Here is an 18,510-nt window from a genome sequence, read left to right as displayed (position 1 = left end):
CAGTTTTTGGCAGTGTATTAGTTGTTTTTATGGAGAGATAGAGCTCTGAAATTCTCTACTCCTCCATTTTTGGTGACATTATTTCTGTACTATTTTTTGCAATTTCCTATAAATCTATGAGTATTTCAAAATAAGAAGTTTTAAAAATTATCCTAATTCCCTGACCTCCTAAGGGAACAAGCCATGATAAGCTCATAGAAAAATAGTCTTTGTGGTTGTGTGCAGACATTAGTTATAGAAAGTATTTTCTTCTAAATAATTTGGCTTAGAATATGACAGCAACAGAGGAATTGAAAGAAAGAGGTAGAGATTATTACCCTAATTTGAAGATCTCTAAATTTTAGTGTAATCCTTTCTTGAGTCCCTAGTTTTTATCGTATTCACCTCTCATTTTGGTGAGATCAGTGTCAGTTTTCTTTGTATTAATTCAGACATCACCTGGCTGATACCCTTTTGTGGATGTTGAAGAGGTAGGTATCATATGGTAGAGTGGAATTTGAAGGATATTTTATCAATATCTTCTATATTGAAAGAGGAGGGTAAATAGATATGAATAGCAAGTAAGGCAGATACAATTAGGATTTAATTTGAACCTAGCTTGGGGCGCCTGGGTGGCACAGTTGGTTGAGTGGGGGACTCTTAGTTTTGGCTCAGGTCGTGATCTCAGGGTCATGAGATTGAGCCCCATGTGGGGTTCTGCACTCAGCACAATCTGCTTAACTCTCTCTCTCTGCCCCTTCCCCCACCCCCAGATGCGCACGCACTCTCTCTCTCTCAAATAAATAAATAAATAAATCTTTAAAAAAGAACTCAGCTGGGCACCTGGGTGGCTCAGTTGGTTAAGTGTCTGCCTTCAGCTCAGGTCATGATCCCAGGGTCCTGGGATTAAGTCCGGCATCAGGCTCCCTGCTCAGCGAGGAGCCTGCTTCTCCCTCTCCCTCTGCCCCTCCCCCTGCTCATGCTCTCTCTCTCTGTCAAATAAATAAAATGTTAAAAAAAATAAATAAATAAAAAGAACCCAGCTTAATTACTTTTCATTAGTGGTTATTGACTTTTTTTAAAATTACTGATTCTCTTCTCCTTTAACACTTGCCACTTCTTTGTAGAGAATAAAGTAAAAATCTATAGTTATGCATTTTGGAATTAGCTTTCAAATTTTTGGTTCAGGTTGGAGTCAAGAAATCTGAGCAATTTTGAAAACTTGTTAAACTTGTTTAACTAATACGTGTCAGCTTTATTATATTGACATTAGGTATAAAATACCTATGCAAGAGTTTGCAGTATATGTAAATAGGGGCCATTTATTAACTTAAGAGATCTTTCTGGAATATCTCCTATCTGATAGGTACTGGATTAGGTGCTGAGAATAGAATGTGGGCAAAACCAGATTTAGTTCCTGCTCTTAAAACACAGTACAGCGGGCGCCTGGGTGGCTCAGTTGGTTAAGCGACTGCCTTCGGCTCAGGTCATGATCCTGGAGTCCCGGGATCGAGTCCCGCATCGGGCTCCCTGCTCGGCAGGGAGTCTGCTTCTCCCTCTGACCCTCCCCGCTCTCATGTGCTCTCTCTCTCATTCTCTCTCTCAAATAAATAAATAAATAAATCTTAAAAAAAAAAAAAAACACAGTACAGGGCACCTGGTTGGCTCAGTCATTTAAGCTTCTGTCTTCGGCTCAGGTCATGATCCCAGGGTCCTGGGATCCAGCCCCGTGTCGGGTTCCCTGTTCTGGGGGAGCCTGCTTTTCCCCCTCCTTCTGAGGCAATCCCTGCTTGTGCTTGTTCTCTCTCTCTCTCAAATAAATCTTTAAAAAAACAAAACAAAACAAAACAAAAACAGTACAATCTCTGCTTGGTATATTATTCCCCCATGTAGCAAAAATAGACTGCCCATTAAATCTCTCCAGCAACAGTTTATTTCTTGCCTATGTTACCTGTAGGTGATTGTTGATTAGTTGTCACTTTGTCTACATGTCTCTCATTCCAGGATAAGGAAGTAGCCCTTATCTGGGACATTTGGGTGTCCCCTCACTCTCTACACTCTAGCCACACGGATTTCTTTCTTTTCTTTGAACAAGCCCAGTGATGCATTCTCTAGGGCCTTTCCTACAAGATTCAGTTTGCCTGGCACACTACACACCACACCACACCTTCTCATCCTAGTTAACTCATACTTAGTTAAATCTCAGCTGAAGTTGTCAGTTACTTAGGGAAACTTTTACTGACCCCCAAGTCTATGTCAGCCTACACTAATTCAAAGTGATCAGCCAGTAATTGAATTGATTACTAGAACAAAAGTCAACACTCTTTAGAGGATTATAACAGAAACCAGAATCTTTATAATTTATCGTCCATAATGTCCGGTTTATAATCAAAGTTCATAGTCATGCAAAGGAGAAGGAAAATGAAACTCAGGAAAAATGAACAGTCAATAGATATCAACTCCAAGATGGTTCATAAATTGGACTTAGCGGAGAAAGGTTTTAAAGCAGCTATTATAAATATGCTCAAAAATTAAAATAATGTTTAAGGAGTTAAAGGAAAATAAGACCTTAATGAATTAATAGATAGGGAATATCAGAAAAAAATGGAAAGTGAAAAAGAAAACGAAATGGAAATCCTAGGTCTGAGGGGTAAATAAATACATGAAAAATTCCTTGTATGAATGTGAGGGTGATCTAGTTGTGACATCTATCACCCTATTGATTAGTAGGCTTGATTTGGCTTATCTGGCAGGCTAGGCAGTGTCCCCTTCTCCCTCACTGCTCCATGTGCATCCCTCACAAAGCTGTGTGCTCTGTCGAAGAGGACGACCTTCCCCGATGGTGGAAGACCATTCTTCTGTCAAGGGTATATGAGTAGCTAAGTTCCCCTGCTAGAACCTCCAAATAAGCTCTCAAGGTCCATTTGTAGGAGAACATAGGGTAGTCAAGTTTCCAAGACTCCAGACACATCCAAATGAGGTGCTGCATGTGGCAGTCTGCCTTTCTTTAAAAAAGAGAAAGAAAGAAAGAAAGAAGAAAGGAAAAGAAAAAAGGAAAAGAAAAAAATTTCCCGTATGAACTTAACAGCAGATTGGAGATAGCAGAATAAAGAGTACACATCAGTAGAAATTATCCAATCTAAGAAACACAGAAAAAAAAGATTGAAGGAAAATGAACAGAGCCTCTAGGATCAGTGGGAAAATATCAGTCTTACATATGTATAATTGGAGCCCCAGAAGAGGAGAGTGACAATGATAGGAAGCATATTTGAAGATGTAATGGATGGGATTTTCTCAAATTTGATCAAAAACATCAATTTACTGATCTAAGGAACTCAGCTAGCCCCAAGCAGAATAAACTTAAAGAAAAACACACATAAGGGGGCGTCTGGGTGGCTCAGTCAGTTAGGTGTCCACCTTCAGCTCAGGTCATGATCCCAGGGTCCTGGGATCGAGTCCCCAGTTGGGCTCAATGGGGAGTCTGCTTCTCCCTCTGCCTCCCCCCTGCTTGTGCTCTCTCTCACTCTTGCTATCTCTCTCACAAATAAATAAATAAAATCTTAAAAAAAAAGAAAAAGAAAAACACACATAGGCTTATCATAGCTAAACTGCTGAAAACCAAAAATAAAGAGAAATGTTGATAGGAATCTATTTCAGATGTTCCATGGCACCCACATGTTAGATGATTCACTGGAACTCAAGGACTCAGAGGCAGTTATACCTGCTGTGCTCTACTACAGTGAAAGTATATAAAGCTGGATCAGTAAAGGGAAAAAGATGTATCAGCTAGATGTTAGAGTCAGAAGGAAACCAGACATAAGCTTTCAAAGTCCTCCCTCCTGGTGGTCGCATAGGATGATACACTTTTTTCTCCTGCACTGAATTCTAGCAACACATACAAAGTGTTTGTCCCCAACTCACCAAAATTTACACAAAAAGAAATAGAAAATTTTAAATAGCTCTACATCTATTAAAGAAATTGAATTCTTTGAGTAGGAATGATGTTTTAGATAGGACACTGAAAATACTAACCATGAAAGAAAAAAAAATGACAAATTGGACTTCATTATAATTAAAACCTTCTGCTATTTAAAAATACCATTAAGAAAATTAGCAGTGCCTGAGTGGCTCAGTTGTTAAGCGTCTGCCTTTGACTCAGGTCATGATCCCAGGGTCCTGGGATTGAGCCCCAAATCGGGCTCCATGTTCAGCGGGAGACCTGCTTCTCCCCCTCACACTCCCCCTGCTTGTGTTCCCTCTCTCACTGTCTCTCTCTCTGTCAAATAAATAAATAAAATCTTAAAAAAAAAAAAGAAAAAGAAAATTAAAAGAGAAGTCACAAACCAGGAGAAAATATTTGCAAAATAAATATGAATTCATTATCTATTAAGAACCCTTAAAACTCAGTAAGACATATAACCCGAATAACAAAGGGCCAACAACCTGTAAAAACACTTCACAAAAGAAGATAAATGAATGGCCAATAGGTACGTGAAAAGATATTCAACATTAGTCATCCTAGAACTGTATACTGAAACTATGAAATACTACTGCATACTCACTAGAACAGTTAAAATTTTAAAACCAAATATTGAGGAAGATTAGAGGTATTGAAAATCTTATAGATTGTTGCTGGAAATATAAAATGGTAGAGCTAATTTTTAGTTTGGTACAGTTGGCTGTTGGTGGTGTTGTGTATATGTATATGAAGATAAAACATTGTTACTATATGACCTAGCAATTCTACTCATAGGTGTTTTATTTACCATAAATAAAAATGTGCCCACAAGATTTGTATACAAATTGTTCCAGTTACTATTGCTGCATAACTATTGCAAATTTAGTAACATAAATAACGCCATTTTATCCTGCTCATGGATTCTATAGTTAAGAATTTGAGAAAAGGCAGATGAAGATGACTTGTCTCTTTTCCTCAATGTCTGTGGCCTTAGCTGAGAGGGCCCAAAGGCTAGGGATGACTGGGGGCTGGAATTATCTGAAGACTTGCTCATTCTTAAGTCTGCTGGTTGATGCTGACTGTTAGCTGGGACTCAGTAAGATTGTCAGTGGAGAACACCTGCATGTGACTTTTCATGTTAGTCCTTGGGCATTTTCATAATACAGTGGATAGGTTTCAAGAAATGGTCCCCAGAGAATCAGGTGCAAATTGTATCACCTGGTATGACCTAGCCATAGTACCAAGCTTACTTACATTCAAAGGGAGGTTACATTGATTCCACTTCTTGATGAAAGGTGTGTCCAAGTTATCTTGTAAGGCGATTATGTTGTGGTTATCTTCAGAGAATACAGTCTGCCACATGAATGTTTATAGCATCTTGATTCATAATAGCCCCAAACTGGAAGTAATCCATATGTCCATCAACAGGTAAATAGGTAAAATTTTGTGGTATATTCATACAAGTCAGCAATAAGAAAGAACAAGCTTTTGATACACTCAACAGCATGAATAAATCTCAAAAACATGCTGAGAAGATGAAGCCAGAAGCACATGTACATAGTATATTATTCCATTTGTACGAAGCTCTTGTGCACGCCAAAGTAATCTATAGTGATAGAAATCAAACCAGTAGTTGCCTGGAATAGGGGGTTGGAGGATTGACTGGAAAGGATGGATACATAGAACTGAACACTTAAAATGTATACATTTTATTGTATATAAATTATACCTCAAAGTTGATTTTAAAAGCTAAAAAAAAATTGTAAGGGCAGGTAGGAATTAGAAACAAGCATACAGCTCTTTTGAGGAGTTTTAATGTAAGAACAGAGATGTGAAAACAGCTGAAGAGGAAATGAGGTAGAGAGGGAGAAATTTAGGGAGAGGAGGCTTGTTACAGTGATTTTGTTAGGTAGGCAAGAGAGGATGCTTGTAGTGCATTATTCAAAGGATTGGCCTCTGATAGGATCATGGACAATTCATTTGTAGTTAACAGAAGGGAAGATGGAGTGTAAAGGTACAGATGCTTTTAGGTAGGTAGAAATTTGGGAATTTGTGGAAGTTGTCTTCTGATTGTTCAGTGAGGTAGGAATTAAGATTATCAGCTGAGAGTAAGAATGGGAAGAAGGTTTTAGACTAAGTTTTAAGTATCAGGTAGAGTGTGTGAAACAATTAAGTAGGAGACTGGGAAAGTGAATAGCCTGCAGGGGAACTGCATGATTGCCAGGCAACAGTAAGGGTCTACTTAAGGTTCTTGGTCATAACTTTTAAGTGTTGTTTTAGTTATTTTTTCCACTTTGTTCAGCTGCATGGTTGCTGACATGCACCAGGTGAAGAGTTGGATTTTACCAGGCTTGTATTTTTGCCAAAGAAATAAAACAAGGGCAAAGTAGTTGAGGGAGTATATTCAAAATGGTGATTAGAATTGACTAAAGAATTTGAAATGGGCAAGGAGAGAAAGGAGAATATTGGGAAGTGACATTAGTCCTGGTATGGTCAAAAGGTTTTGGGGTCTGAGTGCCTAAAAAGATGTGTTGAAAAGATAGAAGAGGTCAGAGTCAGCAGGAGTAATGACAAGGGCTAGGGCAGTGGTTTCTCAAAGTATCATATAGGGACCTTTGGGGGTCCCTAAGATCCTTTCATGTAGTCTACAAGCTTAAAACCATTTTCATCATAATATTAGGACTTTTATTTGTCTTTTTCACTCCCATTAATGAGTATACAGTGGTGCTTTCCAGAGGCTACATGATGACTAATGGGATATATGCTTATAAGTTCTTATGTTTTAAAAATTTGTTTTATTTTTGAATATAGTAAATATCAATAGATATTAACCTACATAAATAAAAATCTGTTTCAGAGCCTCAATAATTTTTGAAAATAATTTTATGAACAATTTTAGATTTATAAAAAAATTGCAAACATAGTACAAGAGTATCCCCATATATCCCACATCCAGGTTCAGTTTCTCTTAATGTCATTTTAGGATTGTGCGTTTGTCATTACTAATTACATTGCTATTAACTAAATTCCAGACTTTATTAGGATCTCACTAGTTTTTTTATTACTGTCCTTTTACTTCTAGGATCTGATCCAGGATACCATATTGTATTCAGTTGTCATGTCACCTTAGTCTCTCTGGTCTATAACAGTCTCGCAGTCTTTTTCTGTTTTTTTATGACCTTGTTATTCTTGAGGAGTACAGATCAGATATTTTGTAGAACATCCCTCAAATGTTTCTCTAATGTCTTCTCATTATTATACTGGGTTTATAGGTTTTGGGGAAGAATACCACAGGGGTAAAGTGCCCTTCTCATCATATCATATCAGGGGTACATGATATTCACATGACATCACGGGTGAGGTGAATCTTGATCAAGTCAGTGTTTGCCAGATTTCTCCATTATAAAGTTACTATTTTCCCCTTTCCATACTCTATTCTTTGGAAACAAATCACTAGGTCCAACCCATTCTCAATAGGGAGACAGGGACTAAACTCCTCCTGGATATATCATTTGGAATTCTTCTGCGAGGAAGACTTGTCTCTTGCTCTCTAAATTTTGTTTGTTTGTTTATTTATTTATTTCAGTGTGAACTCATGTATGTTTATTTTATACTTTGGGTAATAATTCAGTACTACATTATTTGTTATGTTGCTCAAGTTGTTTCGGCTTTGGCCATTGCATGTTCTTTCAGGTTGGTTTAATATCTTAAAGTGTAAAGTGGCCCTGACCAAGTGTTTGAGAATAGCTGGTCTAGGTCATGATCATAGGATTGAATAGCTGAGGCAGGGAAAAAGACAATGTGGTTGGAAGAGATTTTTAGGAATTAAGAATTCAGGGCGTGAGAAAATAACCACCAAGAATTTAAATTACTATTTATTTATTTATTCACTTATTTATTTATGAGAGAAAGAAAGCACAAGCAGGAGAGGCAGAGGGAGAAGGAGTGAGAAACTCAAGCAGACTCCTCGCTGAGTGCAGAGCCCGACTCGGGGCTCGATCTCATGCCCCTGAGATCATGACCCCAGCCAAACCAGGAGTCAGATGCTTAACCAACTGTGCCACCCAGGCACCCCAATCACCAGAATTTAAATAGGAGTAGTTTGAAAGAGGGACAGTGAGCCAGAGCTAAAGTCATTTAGAAATGAAGGGGAGGTGGTGGGGGATTTGATTGATAGATGACAGCTACATGAGTTTCAAAGCAATGTTGGGTGGATGGTTTGAAAAGAGAGAGGAAGAATGATTTGAAATGATAATAAGGAGGAAGGAGGACACTTACTTTACCTCCAGGCTAAGTGGTTACTTCTGGGGCTATGTGAGGAAAAGCAGTCACCGTGAGAAGATCACAGGGAAAACCGTCTTCAGAGAAGAACTGGGTTTCATATTAGAACGAGAGGAAAAAGACATTCAGAGAATTGTTGAGGACATAGAGGATTTTGCTGCTAACAGATTGTCAGTTTCAGAAGGCACAGTGAAAAAACCTCCTTCCAGAATTTGGATGGGATAGGAGATGAGGGTAAAATAGAGAGTGTGTAAGAGTTATGAAGATTAGTGTATGAGGGCTGAGTGTAACCTGGAGCTGTAGTTTCTTGTGGTGCCCGACATAAACAGGGATCAGAGATGAAGGGAATGGTGACTTTGGTCTTGGTAGACCTGAAGCAGATAGTGGTGGTGAGGCTGTGAAAGTTTCAAGGGTAGGGAGCTATTTTTAAGCCTTTCTTTTGAGCTCTGCAGAAGAAGGCAAAGAGGTACGGGCAGGGACAATTTTACTTGAGCTTGAATGCATGCTAAATAAGTGAGTATTCAGATTAACTCAGCTATGCAATTGAGGGCTCCCATATGATCTCTGTAAAGTGGAAGATAAGAGCCCTGGGGCTGTCTGGTGTTACTATTGTATAATATACACACAGAAAAATGCACAAATCAGTGTGGAGTTTGGTGAATTTTCACCCAATGAACACACCTGTGTAACCGGCCCCTACATCAAGAAGCAGAATATTACTAGAACCCAAAAAAGTAACTCCCTCAAGGGCAACCATTATCCTAACTTTCAACACAATTTATTAATTTTGCCTGTTATTGAAGTATATGCAAATGTAATTATAGAGTATACACTCTTTTTCTGCCTCCTTTTCCTCAACATTGTGATATTGATATAATTATAGTTTATTGTCATTGTTGTATAGAACTCCATGTACAGTGTACCATAATTTATCCATTCTACTCTTGATGAACATTTGCTTTGTTTCTACTTTTTAACTATTTACAAAACCTGTTGCTATGCAAATTCTTAAGCACATCTTTCAGAAAACATATATCCATGTTTCTGTATGGTATATTTTTTATGGGTGGAATTGCTGGGTCTATGGCACATGAATGTGTTCAAGTTTAGAAGATATTGCCAAAGCATTTTCCAAGATATTGTACCAGTTTATATCCACACCAGCATGTATGAATATTCCGTTTGCTCCGTACCTTTTTCAATGCTTGGTATTATTTGCCATTCATTCTAGCCACACTTGCAAGTGTGTGTGTGTGTGTGTGTGTGTGTGTGTGTATGGTATTTAATTGTGGGTTTTAATTGACTAACAATGTTGAACACCTTTCATATGTTAGGTTTCCATTTGGGTAAGTTTTTCCTATTGGGATTGTCTGCCTTTTTCTTACTAATGTGAGTTCTGTGTATGTTTTGGATATGAAGCTCTTGTCAGATATATGAAATGCAAATATCTTTTCTGACCCTGTGGCTTTGCCTTTTCATTCTCTTAATGGTAACTTTTGATGAATAAAAGTTCTTCCTTCCCCCTCCCCCCAGCTTTATTGAGGTATGATTGACAAATAAAAGTTGTATATATTTAAGGTATAAATGATGGTTTGATATGCCACAATCAAGCTCATTAATATATCCATCACCTTACATAGTTAATCTTTGTGTGTGTGTGTGGTGAGAACACTTAAGATCTACTCTCTCAGCAAATTTCAAGTATATGTTTTCAACTGTAGTTACCATGCTGTATTTACATTAGATCTCCAGAACTTATTCATCTTATGACTGAAAGTTTATACCTTTTGACCAACATCTCCCCATTGCCCCTACGTCCCAGCCCCTGGAAACCACCCTTTTACTCTCTGTTAACTATGAGTTTGACTCTTTTAGATTCTACATATAAGTGAGATCTTGCAGTATTTGTCTTTCTGTGTCTGGCTTATTTCACTTAGCATAATATCCTCTAGGTTCATCCATGTTGTCACAAATGGCAGAATTGCCTTCTTTTTAAGGCTGAATAATATTCTGTTGTGTGCTACATTTTCTTTATCCATTCATCTGTTGGCAGATAGAAGTTCTTACTTTTAATGAAGTCCAATTTATTTTTTTAACTGTCTTATGATTAGTGCTTTTGTGCCTCTTGTTTAAGAAACCTTAGCATACTCCAAGGTTATGAAGGTATTCTCTTATGTTTTCTTCCAAATGCTTTTTTACCTTTTTCACTTAAATCTATGGATCCATGGAACTGATTTTTGCACATGGTGTGAACTAGTAGGTCGTGGTTCTTTCCCCACCTTCCACCCCAGTCGCTGTCCATTGACTTAGCGTCATTTAATTTATTTTATTTTATTTATTTATTTATTTGAGACAGAGAGAATGAGAGACAGAGAGCATGAGAGGGAGGAGGGTCAGAGGGAGAAGCAGACTCCCTGCCGAGCAGGGAGCCCGATGTGGGACTCGATCCTGGGACTCCAGGATCATGACCTGAGCCGAAGGCAGTCGCTTAACCAACTGAGCCACCCAGGCGCCCGTCATTTAATTTAAAGACTGTTCTTTCCCTACTGAATTACAGTGTCACTTTCATCATAAATCAGGTGACTAATATATCTGTAAGTCTGTTTCTGGCTACTCCGTTTCTTTTCTTTTTTTTTTTTTTTTGGCCCCTATGATAATACCACACTGGCTTAACTACTATGATGTTTGGTAAGTTTTGTAGTAAATCTTGATATTTAGAAGTTCAAGTCCTGTAGCTCTGCTGTTCTTCAAGATTGCTTTGACTATTCTTGATCCTTTGCACATCCCTCTTGATTCCTTTTAACCTTTTAAAAATTAGTCTTAATTTTAACTAGGGAATTATTTTGAATTTTTGTAAAAATGTTACCTTCCCCAGTTCTCTGTAATTTGATGTAGCATGGTTTTGTGATAATTTTCTGTCCTACTAGATAAAAAATGGATAAGTTAAAAAAAGAAACTCTTCTTTGCATTTATATTTACTTTGCTTCATTTTGCTTCACAAATAAGTATAATACAACAAGATAAACATAAGTAGATCCAGGGGCACCTGGGTGGCTCAGTTGGTTAAGTGCCTGACTTTGGCTCAGGTCATGATCTCAGGGTCCTAGGATCAAGCCCCGCATCAGGCTCCACTCGGCCTAGGAATCTGTTTGTCCCTCTCCCTGTTCCTCCGTCTTTACCACCCCCTCCCCCACCAACTCATGCTCTCTCTCTCTCTCTCAAATAAATAAATAAATAAATAAAATTTTTAAAAGTAGATCCAGGCAGAAAGAAAATAAGAATAAGTATAATATGAAACAAGAAAAAGGATTAATTCAGGCCTGCTTTTTTGTGTATAGAGTTAGGACAGAAACTGTGACTCCCATTTTATTAGAATCGAAGCAAAGAGAATCAGTTACTCTAAAGGAGAGGTTTTTCCTAGTGGTGAAAACTGAATATGTGAATTTTCTCCTCTTTTGGATTTTATTTATTTATTTATTAAAAAAATTTTTTTTTTAAGATTTTATTTGCGAGAGAGAGAACGAGAGACAGAGAGCATGAGAGGGAGGAGGGTCAGAGGGAGAAGCAGACTCCCTGCCGAGCAGGGAGCCCGATGCGGGACTCGATCCTGGGACTCCAGGATCATGACCTGAGCCGAAGGCAGTTGCTTAACCAACTGAGCCACCCAGGCACCCTCCTCTTTTGGATTTTAAAGGTGGTAACATGTGATCTAGCAGGATTTTCAGTAACATTTGGGACACAGTTCCAAAGCCCAGTTTATTTGAATGGACAGTTCTATAAAATCAGTAGTATGGTACACATATGTGTTTTTGATGGTTTGACTTGACTCAAGGATAAAATTTGGATTAAAAAATAAATGGGCTATTTTCTATTCTAAAAAAATAACACGCATATCTCTCAATTCTTAATGAATGAATGAAAATGTGTGTGTGTATACACATATTTTTCTTAACCATGGTTTTATTTTTTTCTTCATTTTTTTAACCATGTTTTTAGAGTATATTCTTTGGCAAGAACCTGTGTTGTTCATTAAGACATATCTGTATGCCTTGATAGTCAGCTGAGCAGAGGCTATATGAGTTGATATTCTTCAATAATAACATTGGATAGTATTAAAACTTACTGCCAGGTACTGTAATAAGTGCTTTTATTTGCATTTTTTAATTTAATCCTCACAATAACCCCCTGAAAGCAGGTGCTGTGGCTATCTGTATTTCACAGATGAAAAAAGTAAGGTAAATAAGTTGCCCAAGGTTATACTACAAATAAGTAATAGAATCAGGATTCCATTTCTGGCAATTATGCCTTCTTTCTACTACACTATAAAGCTGATGAAAATTAAGAAGCCCAATGCAGGATTTGTGGCTGAGTTAGGAGGTTAGTAAATTCAGATAGAGCTAAGGTTTTCCTTCAAGAAACAGTTTTTAGGTCTCCTCTCATACAGATGAGTGAAGAAAATTACATTGTACGTTCACAAAAATTTTGTTTGAGATAAATTTGTTTGCATTTTCTTTAGCTTCCTTTTTTTTTATTTTTACTTAACTAAATCCCAGTCTTCTGAATAACTGTTGTTGAATATGATCATTATCTTGAATATTATCATTTTCACTCTTTATAAGTATTAAGCTTTCAGGGAACCAAGTGGCTTGTCTAAATAGATTGTAAAGAATCAAAATATAAGCAAATTGAATTCTTAAATGCTTTCTAAAAGTCAATTTTGTAGCATGTCTTTTTATATTTTTACAGTTTTAAAATATTTTCTGCAATTTTCTTGCGAAGCATGATATTTTGGAATTATTTCATTGAAACTAGGGGAAAGTGTTCAGTAGGTTTTGCAGCTGGCAGTCCTAAAAGCTGAATGAAAATTGCAGAGCCAATTTCACTATGTTATGGTATTTATACTTTTATTAAAATTCTTGCTTGTGAATGCTTGTTTGTGCACAATGTTTTGAAATGAGCCTAGTAATTTATGTTTGAAACTGCTTTAATTTCACAAATAAGAAGTAACTAAATTTTACAGGATTAGTTCTATTCATAGTAATCTGACTATAATATATATTCAAAATTTTAACATTTTCCTATGTTAACTTTCAGGTCGAAGGTCTAGAACAGATGTGGAAAGATGTTCACTTCAGAGAAAGGGGCTGTGGAGGAATGGTTGTCAGAGTTTAAGGTAATATTTACTGTTTCAATATAATAATTATATTCCAAAGCAGTTTTGCTTGGGGTTTAAATCCCAGTGGCTCTTTTTAAATTTTTATTTTACTATAATTTTATAATTTTTGTTTTTTTATGACTGAAAGGCTAAGTATCTATGGAAGCAGAAATATATTCCAATAAATCTTAATAAGGAATTATTAACACATAGTAATTCTTTCCAGGAAATAAATTCCTTTTTTCTCCCAAGTGATTAAAAGAGTTTGTTTTCTCCTTTTCATAGCAACCCCACAAAGAATGGTTAAAGTTTCTGAATGCTAATGTTACCCTCTCCAGCCATCAAGGACTGTGTTGAAATGTTTCTCCCAATTTGGAGGGCAATGGGAGTGGGTATGATCAACAATGGGAGAAGATGGGAAGATATTTGCCCACCTTTCTACCAATGGATCCATCTTTAACTGGCTTTCTTTCTTGTGAACTTTTCTCTACAATAGCTAAAATTGTCTTCTTTTTTTTGCAGGGGGGTGCAGAGGGAAAGGGAAGGAGAGAGAGAACTTTAAGCAGGCTCCATGCCCAGTGAGGAGCCTGACAGGGAGCTCTATTTTACAACCCTGAGATCATGACTGAGCTAATATCAAGAGTCGAACCCTTAACCAACTGAGCCACCCAGGGACCCCTAAAATTGTATTCTTTAACCAGTTAATTACCTTCTCCTTGTCCTCTAGGTCTTGTTACACATAATTATGTGAAATTCATGATCATGAACCATAGGAATGAAGGGTTTGGGCTGCAACTGTCACTTTTTGGTCCAGCCTAATCAGCCCACAACTTTCAGGGACAAATGTATAGTCTGACAAAGTCAGACTTACTGGCTTGTTTCAAAGAGGGAGACTACACAACAGGCACTGTATGGGTATCTCACCAAACAAAGGAAAAGATAAAATTATAGGATTTGGAGGAAAGGTGAAGTTTAGATGAAATTTAAATGAAGCAGTATTTTTATGGGCTCAAAACAAAGCAGAGCTGTGTGTAATGGAGTTAAAATCTGGTGTGGACTTCAAAGTGGACCCAGGGTCATGTTGTCTTGGAAACTACAAAGTTAACATCTATGTAGAATGTTGTGCTCAGAAACCCCTTATCTGAAGCTCTGGCTCTGCACCTTGGTTGGAAATCAAGCCTGCTTCTCTGTGTCAAGGTGACTTAGATCCTCCAGGCAAGAGTGGGATGTTTCATTCTTTCTGATATATGTTTATACAGCCAAGTTTTTGATATCTGTGATTTTAGATAACAAGACTTCTCAGTGAATAAGAATACAGTTAGTCACTCAAAAAGGGAGGTTGTTCTGAAACTTCAGCTGGAGTGTGTCCTTGAGAGAAGCAATGTTTCCTGTTAATTTTGCAGCTGGCCTTATCAGTCATTATTATCTCATCCTGACAAATGGCTGGGCAGATTTTCACTTTGTCAGTTATTATAGTCATGAGTTGAGTATCCTTCTACAGATCCTCTAAGTCATCAAAAAGTGATATAGAATCTTATAAAAGTGTACTGTATATAGTGCCTTCTACATATTTTAATAATTTGATTAAACATTCTGCATATGTTGTTTTTGTAAGTGTTTGAGGTGTTTTTAAGCTTTTTTTTTTGCTTCAGCAGTGTTTAACATGGTTCATTCTGTCATGATTTTTTAAAAAAAATATTTTATTTATTTATTTGAGAGAGAGAGAGAGAGCACAAAAGGGGAGAGGAGTAGAGGGAGAAGCAGACTCCCCTCTGAGCAAGGAGCCGGACATGGGACTCGATCCCAGGACCCTGGGATCATGACCTGAGCCGAAGGCAGACGCTTCACCGATTGAGCCACCCAGGCGCCCCATCATGATTTTTTTGACAGGTTGATGGAAATTGTCGAGTTTAAGAGTTGAGTACTACTTCTAGGGCATTGTTATGTTTAATAGTGAGGTAAAATTTGCAAAAACAATTATAGCCAGCCAGTTAGCCATTTTTTAGTATGGGAGTTGTGGAAAGAGGGCATGTTAAAGGATGGGGGAAGGGGCAACTATTAAGGCAAATAATTGAAAATCATGACTGATTCCCTTACCTTCTTGTCTGTTTGTTTATTCCCTTTCTCTCCTGGCTTGGATATGTAGCACCCTAGCAGTGTAGCAGTGAAGGGTAAGGGGGCAGTGCAGTAAGTAGTATGGGCAAAAATATGCCCTAGTGTTTGAGGAAGTGGGTAGTTGCAGAGGTGACATGCAGAAGACTCAACTAGAGTGGTTACATTGGTAGGTTGGCTACTTTGAGTAAATAAGTAAATACATGGAGGATGATAATGGGAGTTAAGTTTCTCTGTGTCCGAGAAAGGAATTAGAAACATGGAATGAGGAAAGCAAGAAAGAATGCTAAGGTGTTCATTAGAATTGAAAGAATCAGTATGAACTCATGGATTTAAATATATATCTGATTAAGTTATACATGTAAAACTGTACATACATGTATCCATATATTTCCCAGCTTTATTCCCTGGGAGGGCCGAGGAATAATGACACCCTGGTAGTAATGAGTACACCATGCACCCAGATCTTGTTTTCTAAATGCCGTCTTCCACTAAAAGAAACTGGGATGTGAATAAAGTATTATCTAAATAATATTTTAGCAATATAACATATATTATGTGGGTAGCACTATTTTATCAAAATTTTTATAAGATTAAGTCAAGGATAAGGAAACTTTTCCATTGGGAGAAGGGGAGTGAAATCCTGGGCCACATGAATTAAAAAATAATTTAATTTTTTTCTAGCCCCCCAAGATTAAATTTACCCAATTTTCTTCTTCTTTTTTTTTTAAGATTTTATTTATTTGAGAGAGAGCATGTGCTGGGGGAGGGGCAAAGGGAGAGGAAGAAGCAGGCTTCCTGATGAGCAGGAAGCCCATCCTGCGGCTTGATCCCAGGGCCCTGGGATCATGACCTGAGCCAAAGGCAGATGCTTAATCCAGGCACCCCCTAAATCTGCCCAATTTTCAATCAATTTAATATAATGAATGTTTTAAATTATTGTTAAGTCTACATTATAGCTAAAGAGAAGATATTTTCTATTCCTTGTTTAATTTGGTAAATATTCCTGAAAATTATTTTGAGTGTTATTCAGAATTGTGTTAATATGTGTTGAATTCAATTCAGCTCTGTTTATGTTTGATAAAGAGATTAAGTTTATCAGGCAAAATCAGCAGCATATTAAGGCTAATAGAAAGTAGAAAAGTGCTTGAGAACATATCTTTTAAGTACTTTTAAAATTAGAGTATCTTGTCTTTTGAAATGATTTGTGATGTTAGTTACATGTTTTGGCTAAAATAATTAAGAAAGGAAGTTTGGATGCATATATATATATAGAGAGAGAGAGATTGAGGGAGAGAAGTGGGTAGGGGAAGCCTCTGTTTCGTTGTTTAATTTGGTAACCATGGTGCTATTAAGCCTATAAGATCATCAGATTGACAAAGTAGTTCAAGCACATAGGGACTCAGAAACCCTTTGATGTAGTCATAATTATTCTGCTAGGTGGTTTTATGATATTGGAAAAATCACATTAACTTTTTTAGGTTTCAATATCCTCATCAGAAAGAGTGAAGTGGGTGGTCTGTGAAGATGATTTTAGTTCTACATTGTTCCGTGGTTGCAGTCTGAACTCCCAACCCTATAACTTCATTCACCATGCTCACAAATGCACAAAGACAACACAATTTGTTGTGTGCAAAAATTTTTTTTTTTTGCCTTTGGAAAAACTATTCGTATCTACTCTAGCTGTGGGCCCTCATTAGTATTCTCTTCATATACCAACAAAGTGATTAGACTTGAGACTTCATTATTTTAAGATTTCATTAATAGTTCAGTTTCTATCTTTTTTTTCAAGATCTTTTTCAAGATTTATTTACTTATGTTAGAGAGAAAGTGAGCATGAGTGGGGGGAGGGGCGGAGGGAGAGAGGGAGAAGCAGAGTCCTGGCTGAGCAGGGAGCCCGATGGGGGCTAGACCCCAAGACCCTGAGATCATGACCTGAGCTGAAACCAAGAGTCAGATGCTCAACCAACTGACCACCCAGGTGCCCCTAGATTTTATTTATTTATTCATTTGAGAGAGAGAGAGAGAGAGCGCCCATGTGCATGAGCGGGGGGAGGGGCAGAGGGGGAGGGAGAGGGAGAGAGAGAATTTCTTAAGCAGACTCTGTGGGTGTGCAGAGCTGGACAAAGGGCTCAATCCCAGGACCCTGAGATCATGAGATGAGCTGAAACCAAGAGCTGGCTGCTCAACCAACTGAGCCACCCAGGCATCCCTCAGTTTCTATCTTTTCAAAGATGTATTTGTAAAGTATTATCTTTCAGATTGTATTGTGTTTTTCTTAATGTTTTGTGTAGATTTAGCTAGCAGATTTCTAGACTCCTAATTTTTTCAATTTTCTGGTAATCACTGAATCTTAAAATCTAATATATGTATGATATTGAATAGAATTGTTTTATTTGTCGGTTCTCTATCCATCTGTCTGTCTTCATTAATTCTCTTCTACCCAACCCATATCACCTCCTTACATTTTTAAAAAGCCATCTGCCAAATGATACTTTAGTATGAAGCATTTGCCTTCTTCAAATTTTGCCAAGACTAATTTCCCATTATTATTATTATTATTATTATTATTATTATTATTATTATTATTATTTTTGTCTCCAGTTCTGCCTTCTGAAAAGTTAGAAAGCTTAGCTGGTATTTAAGAAGGCCAGTGCCTTTGAACTAGTACAGTGCAAGAAAATGTAAAGGTTTGCTCTAATAGTATTTAAATCCATGAGGCTCTGTTAGATCTTAAGTTTTTCAAAGCACTGTTCATAAACACAGCAATTATATTTTCTCCCCTTCTATAGACAAAAGTGTCTTTTCCCACATTTGCAAAATGAAATAATGACAGAATTCTGCACTAATTTTTAGAAGACCCTTCCTCAAATTTAGCAGCATAGTGTCCTAGGCCCAGGTATTTTCAGAGAAGAGCTATTCTTTTGCCTTCAGGCTGTTTCACAGAAAATATTTCACCTCATGAGGGTTAATTGGTACATAAACTGAAAATTGTAATTCACATTTTAAAAAAGATTTCATTTAT

The 18,510-nt window shown here is 37.3% G+C and overlaps 1 protein-coding gene across 2 annotated transcripts in view; it reads left to right on the top strand.

Moving 5' to 3' along the window:
- The window catches only part of FAM126A (family with sequence similarity 126 member A), an 87,798-nt gene that overhangs the window by 27,137 nt on the left and 42,151 nt on the right, over window positions 1-18,510 (top strand). For both annotated transcript variants that reach the window (XM_035020726.1, XM_035020727.1), the window contains exon 2: window positions 13,313-13,391. In XM_035020726.1, the coding sequence (XP_034876617.1) occupies window positions 13,341-13,391 (51 nt within the window). In that variant the 5' untranslated portion in view covers window positions 13,313-13,340. The remainder of the gene's footprint in view (window positions 1-13,312; window positions 13,392-18,510) is intronic.

The sequence above is a fragment of the Mirounga leonina genome, unplaced genomic scaffold (assembly GCF_011800145.1).
Source record: "Mirounga leonina isolate KUSES-001 unplaced genomic scaffold, KU_Mleo_1.0 Mir_174, whole genome shotgun sequence".
NCBI classification, from domain to species: domain Eukaryota; kingdom Metazoa; phylum Chordata; class Mammalia; order Carnivora; family Phocidae; genus Mirounga; species Mirounga leonina.
Note: the sequence above shows the minus strand (reverse complement) of the source record. Positions and strands in the feature narration are given on the sequence as shown.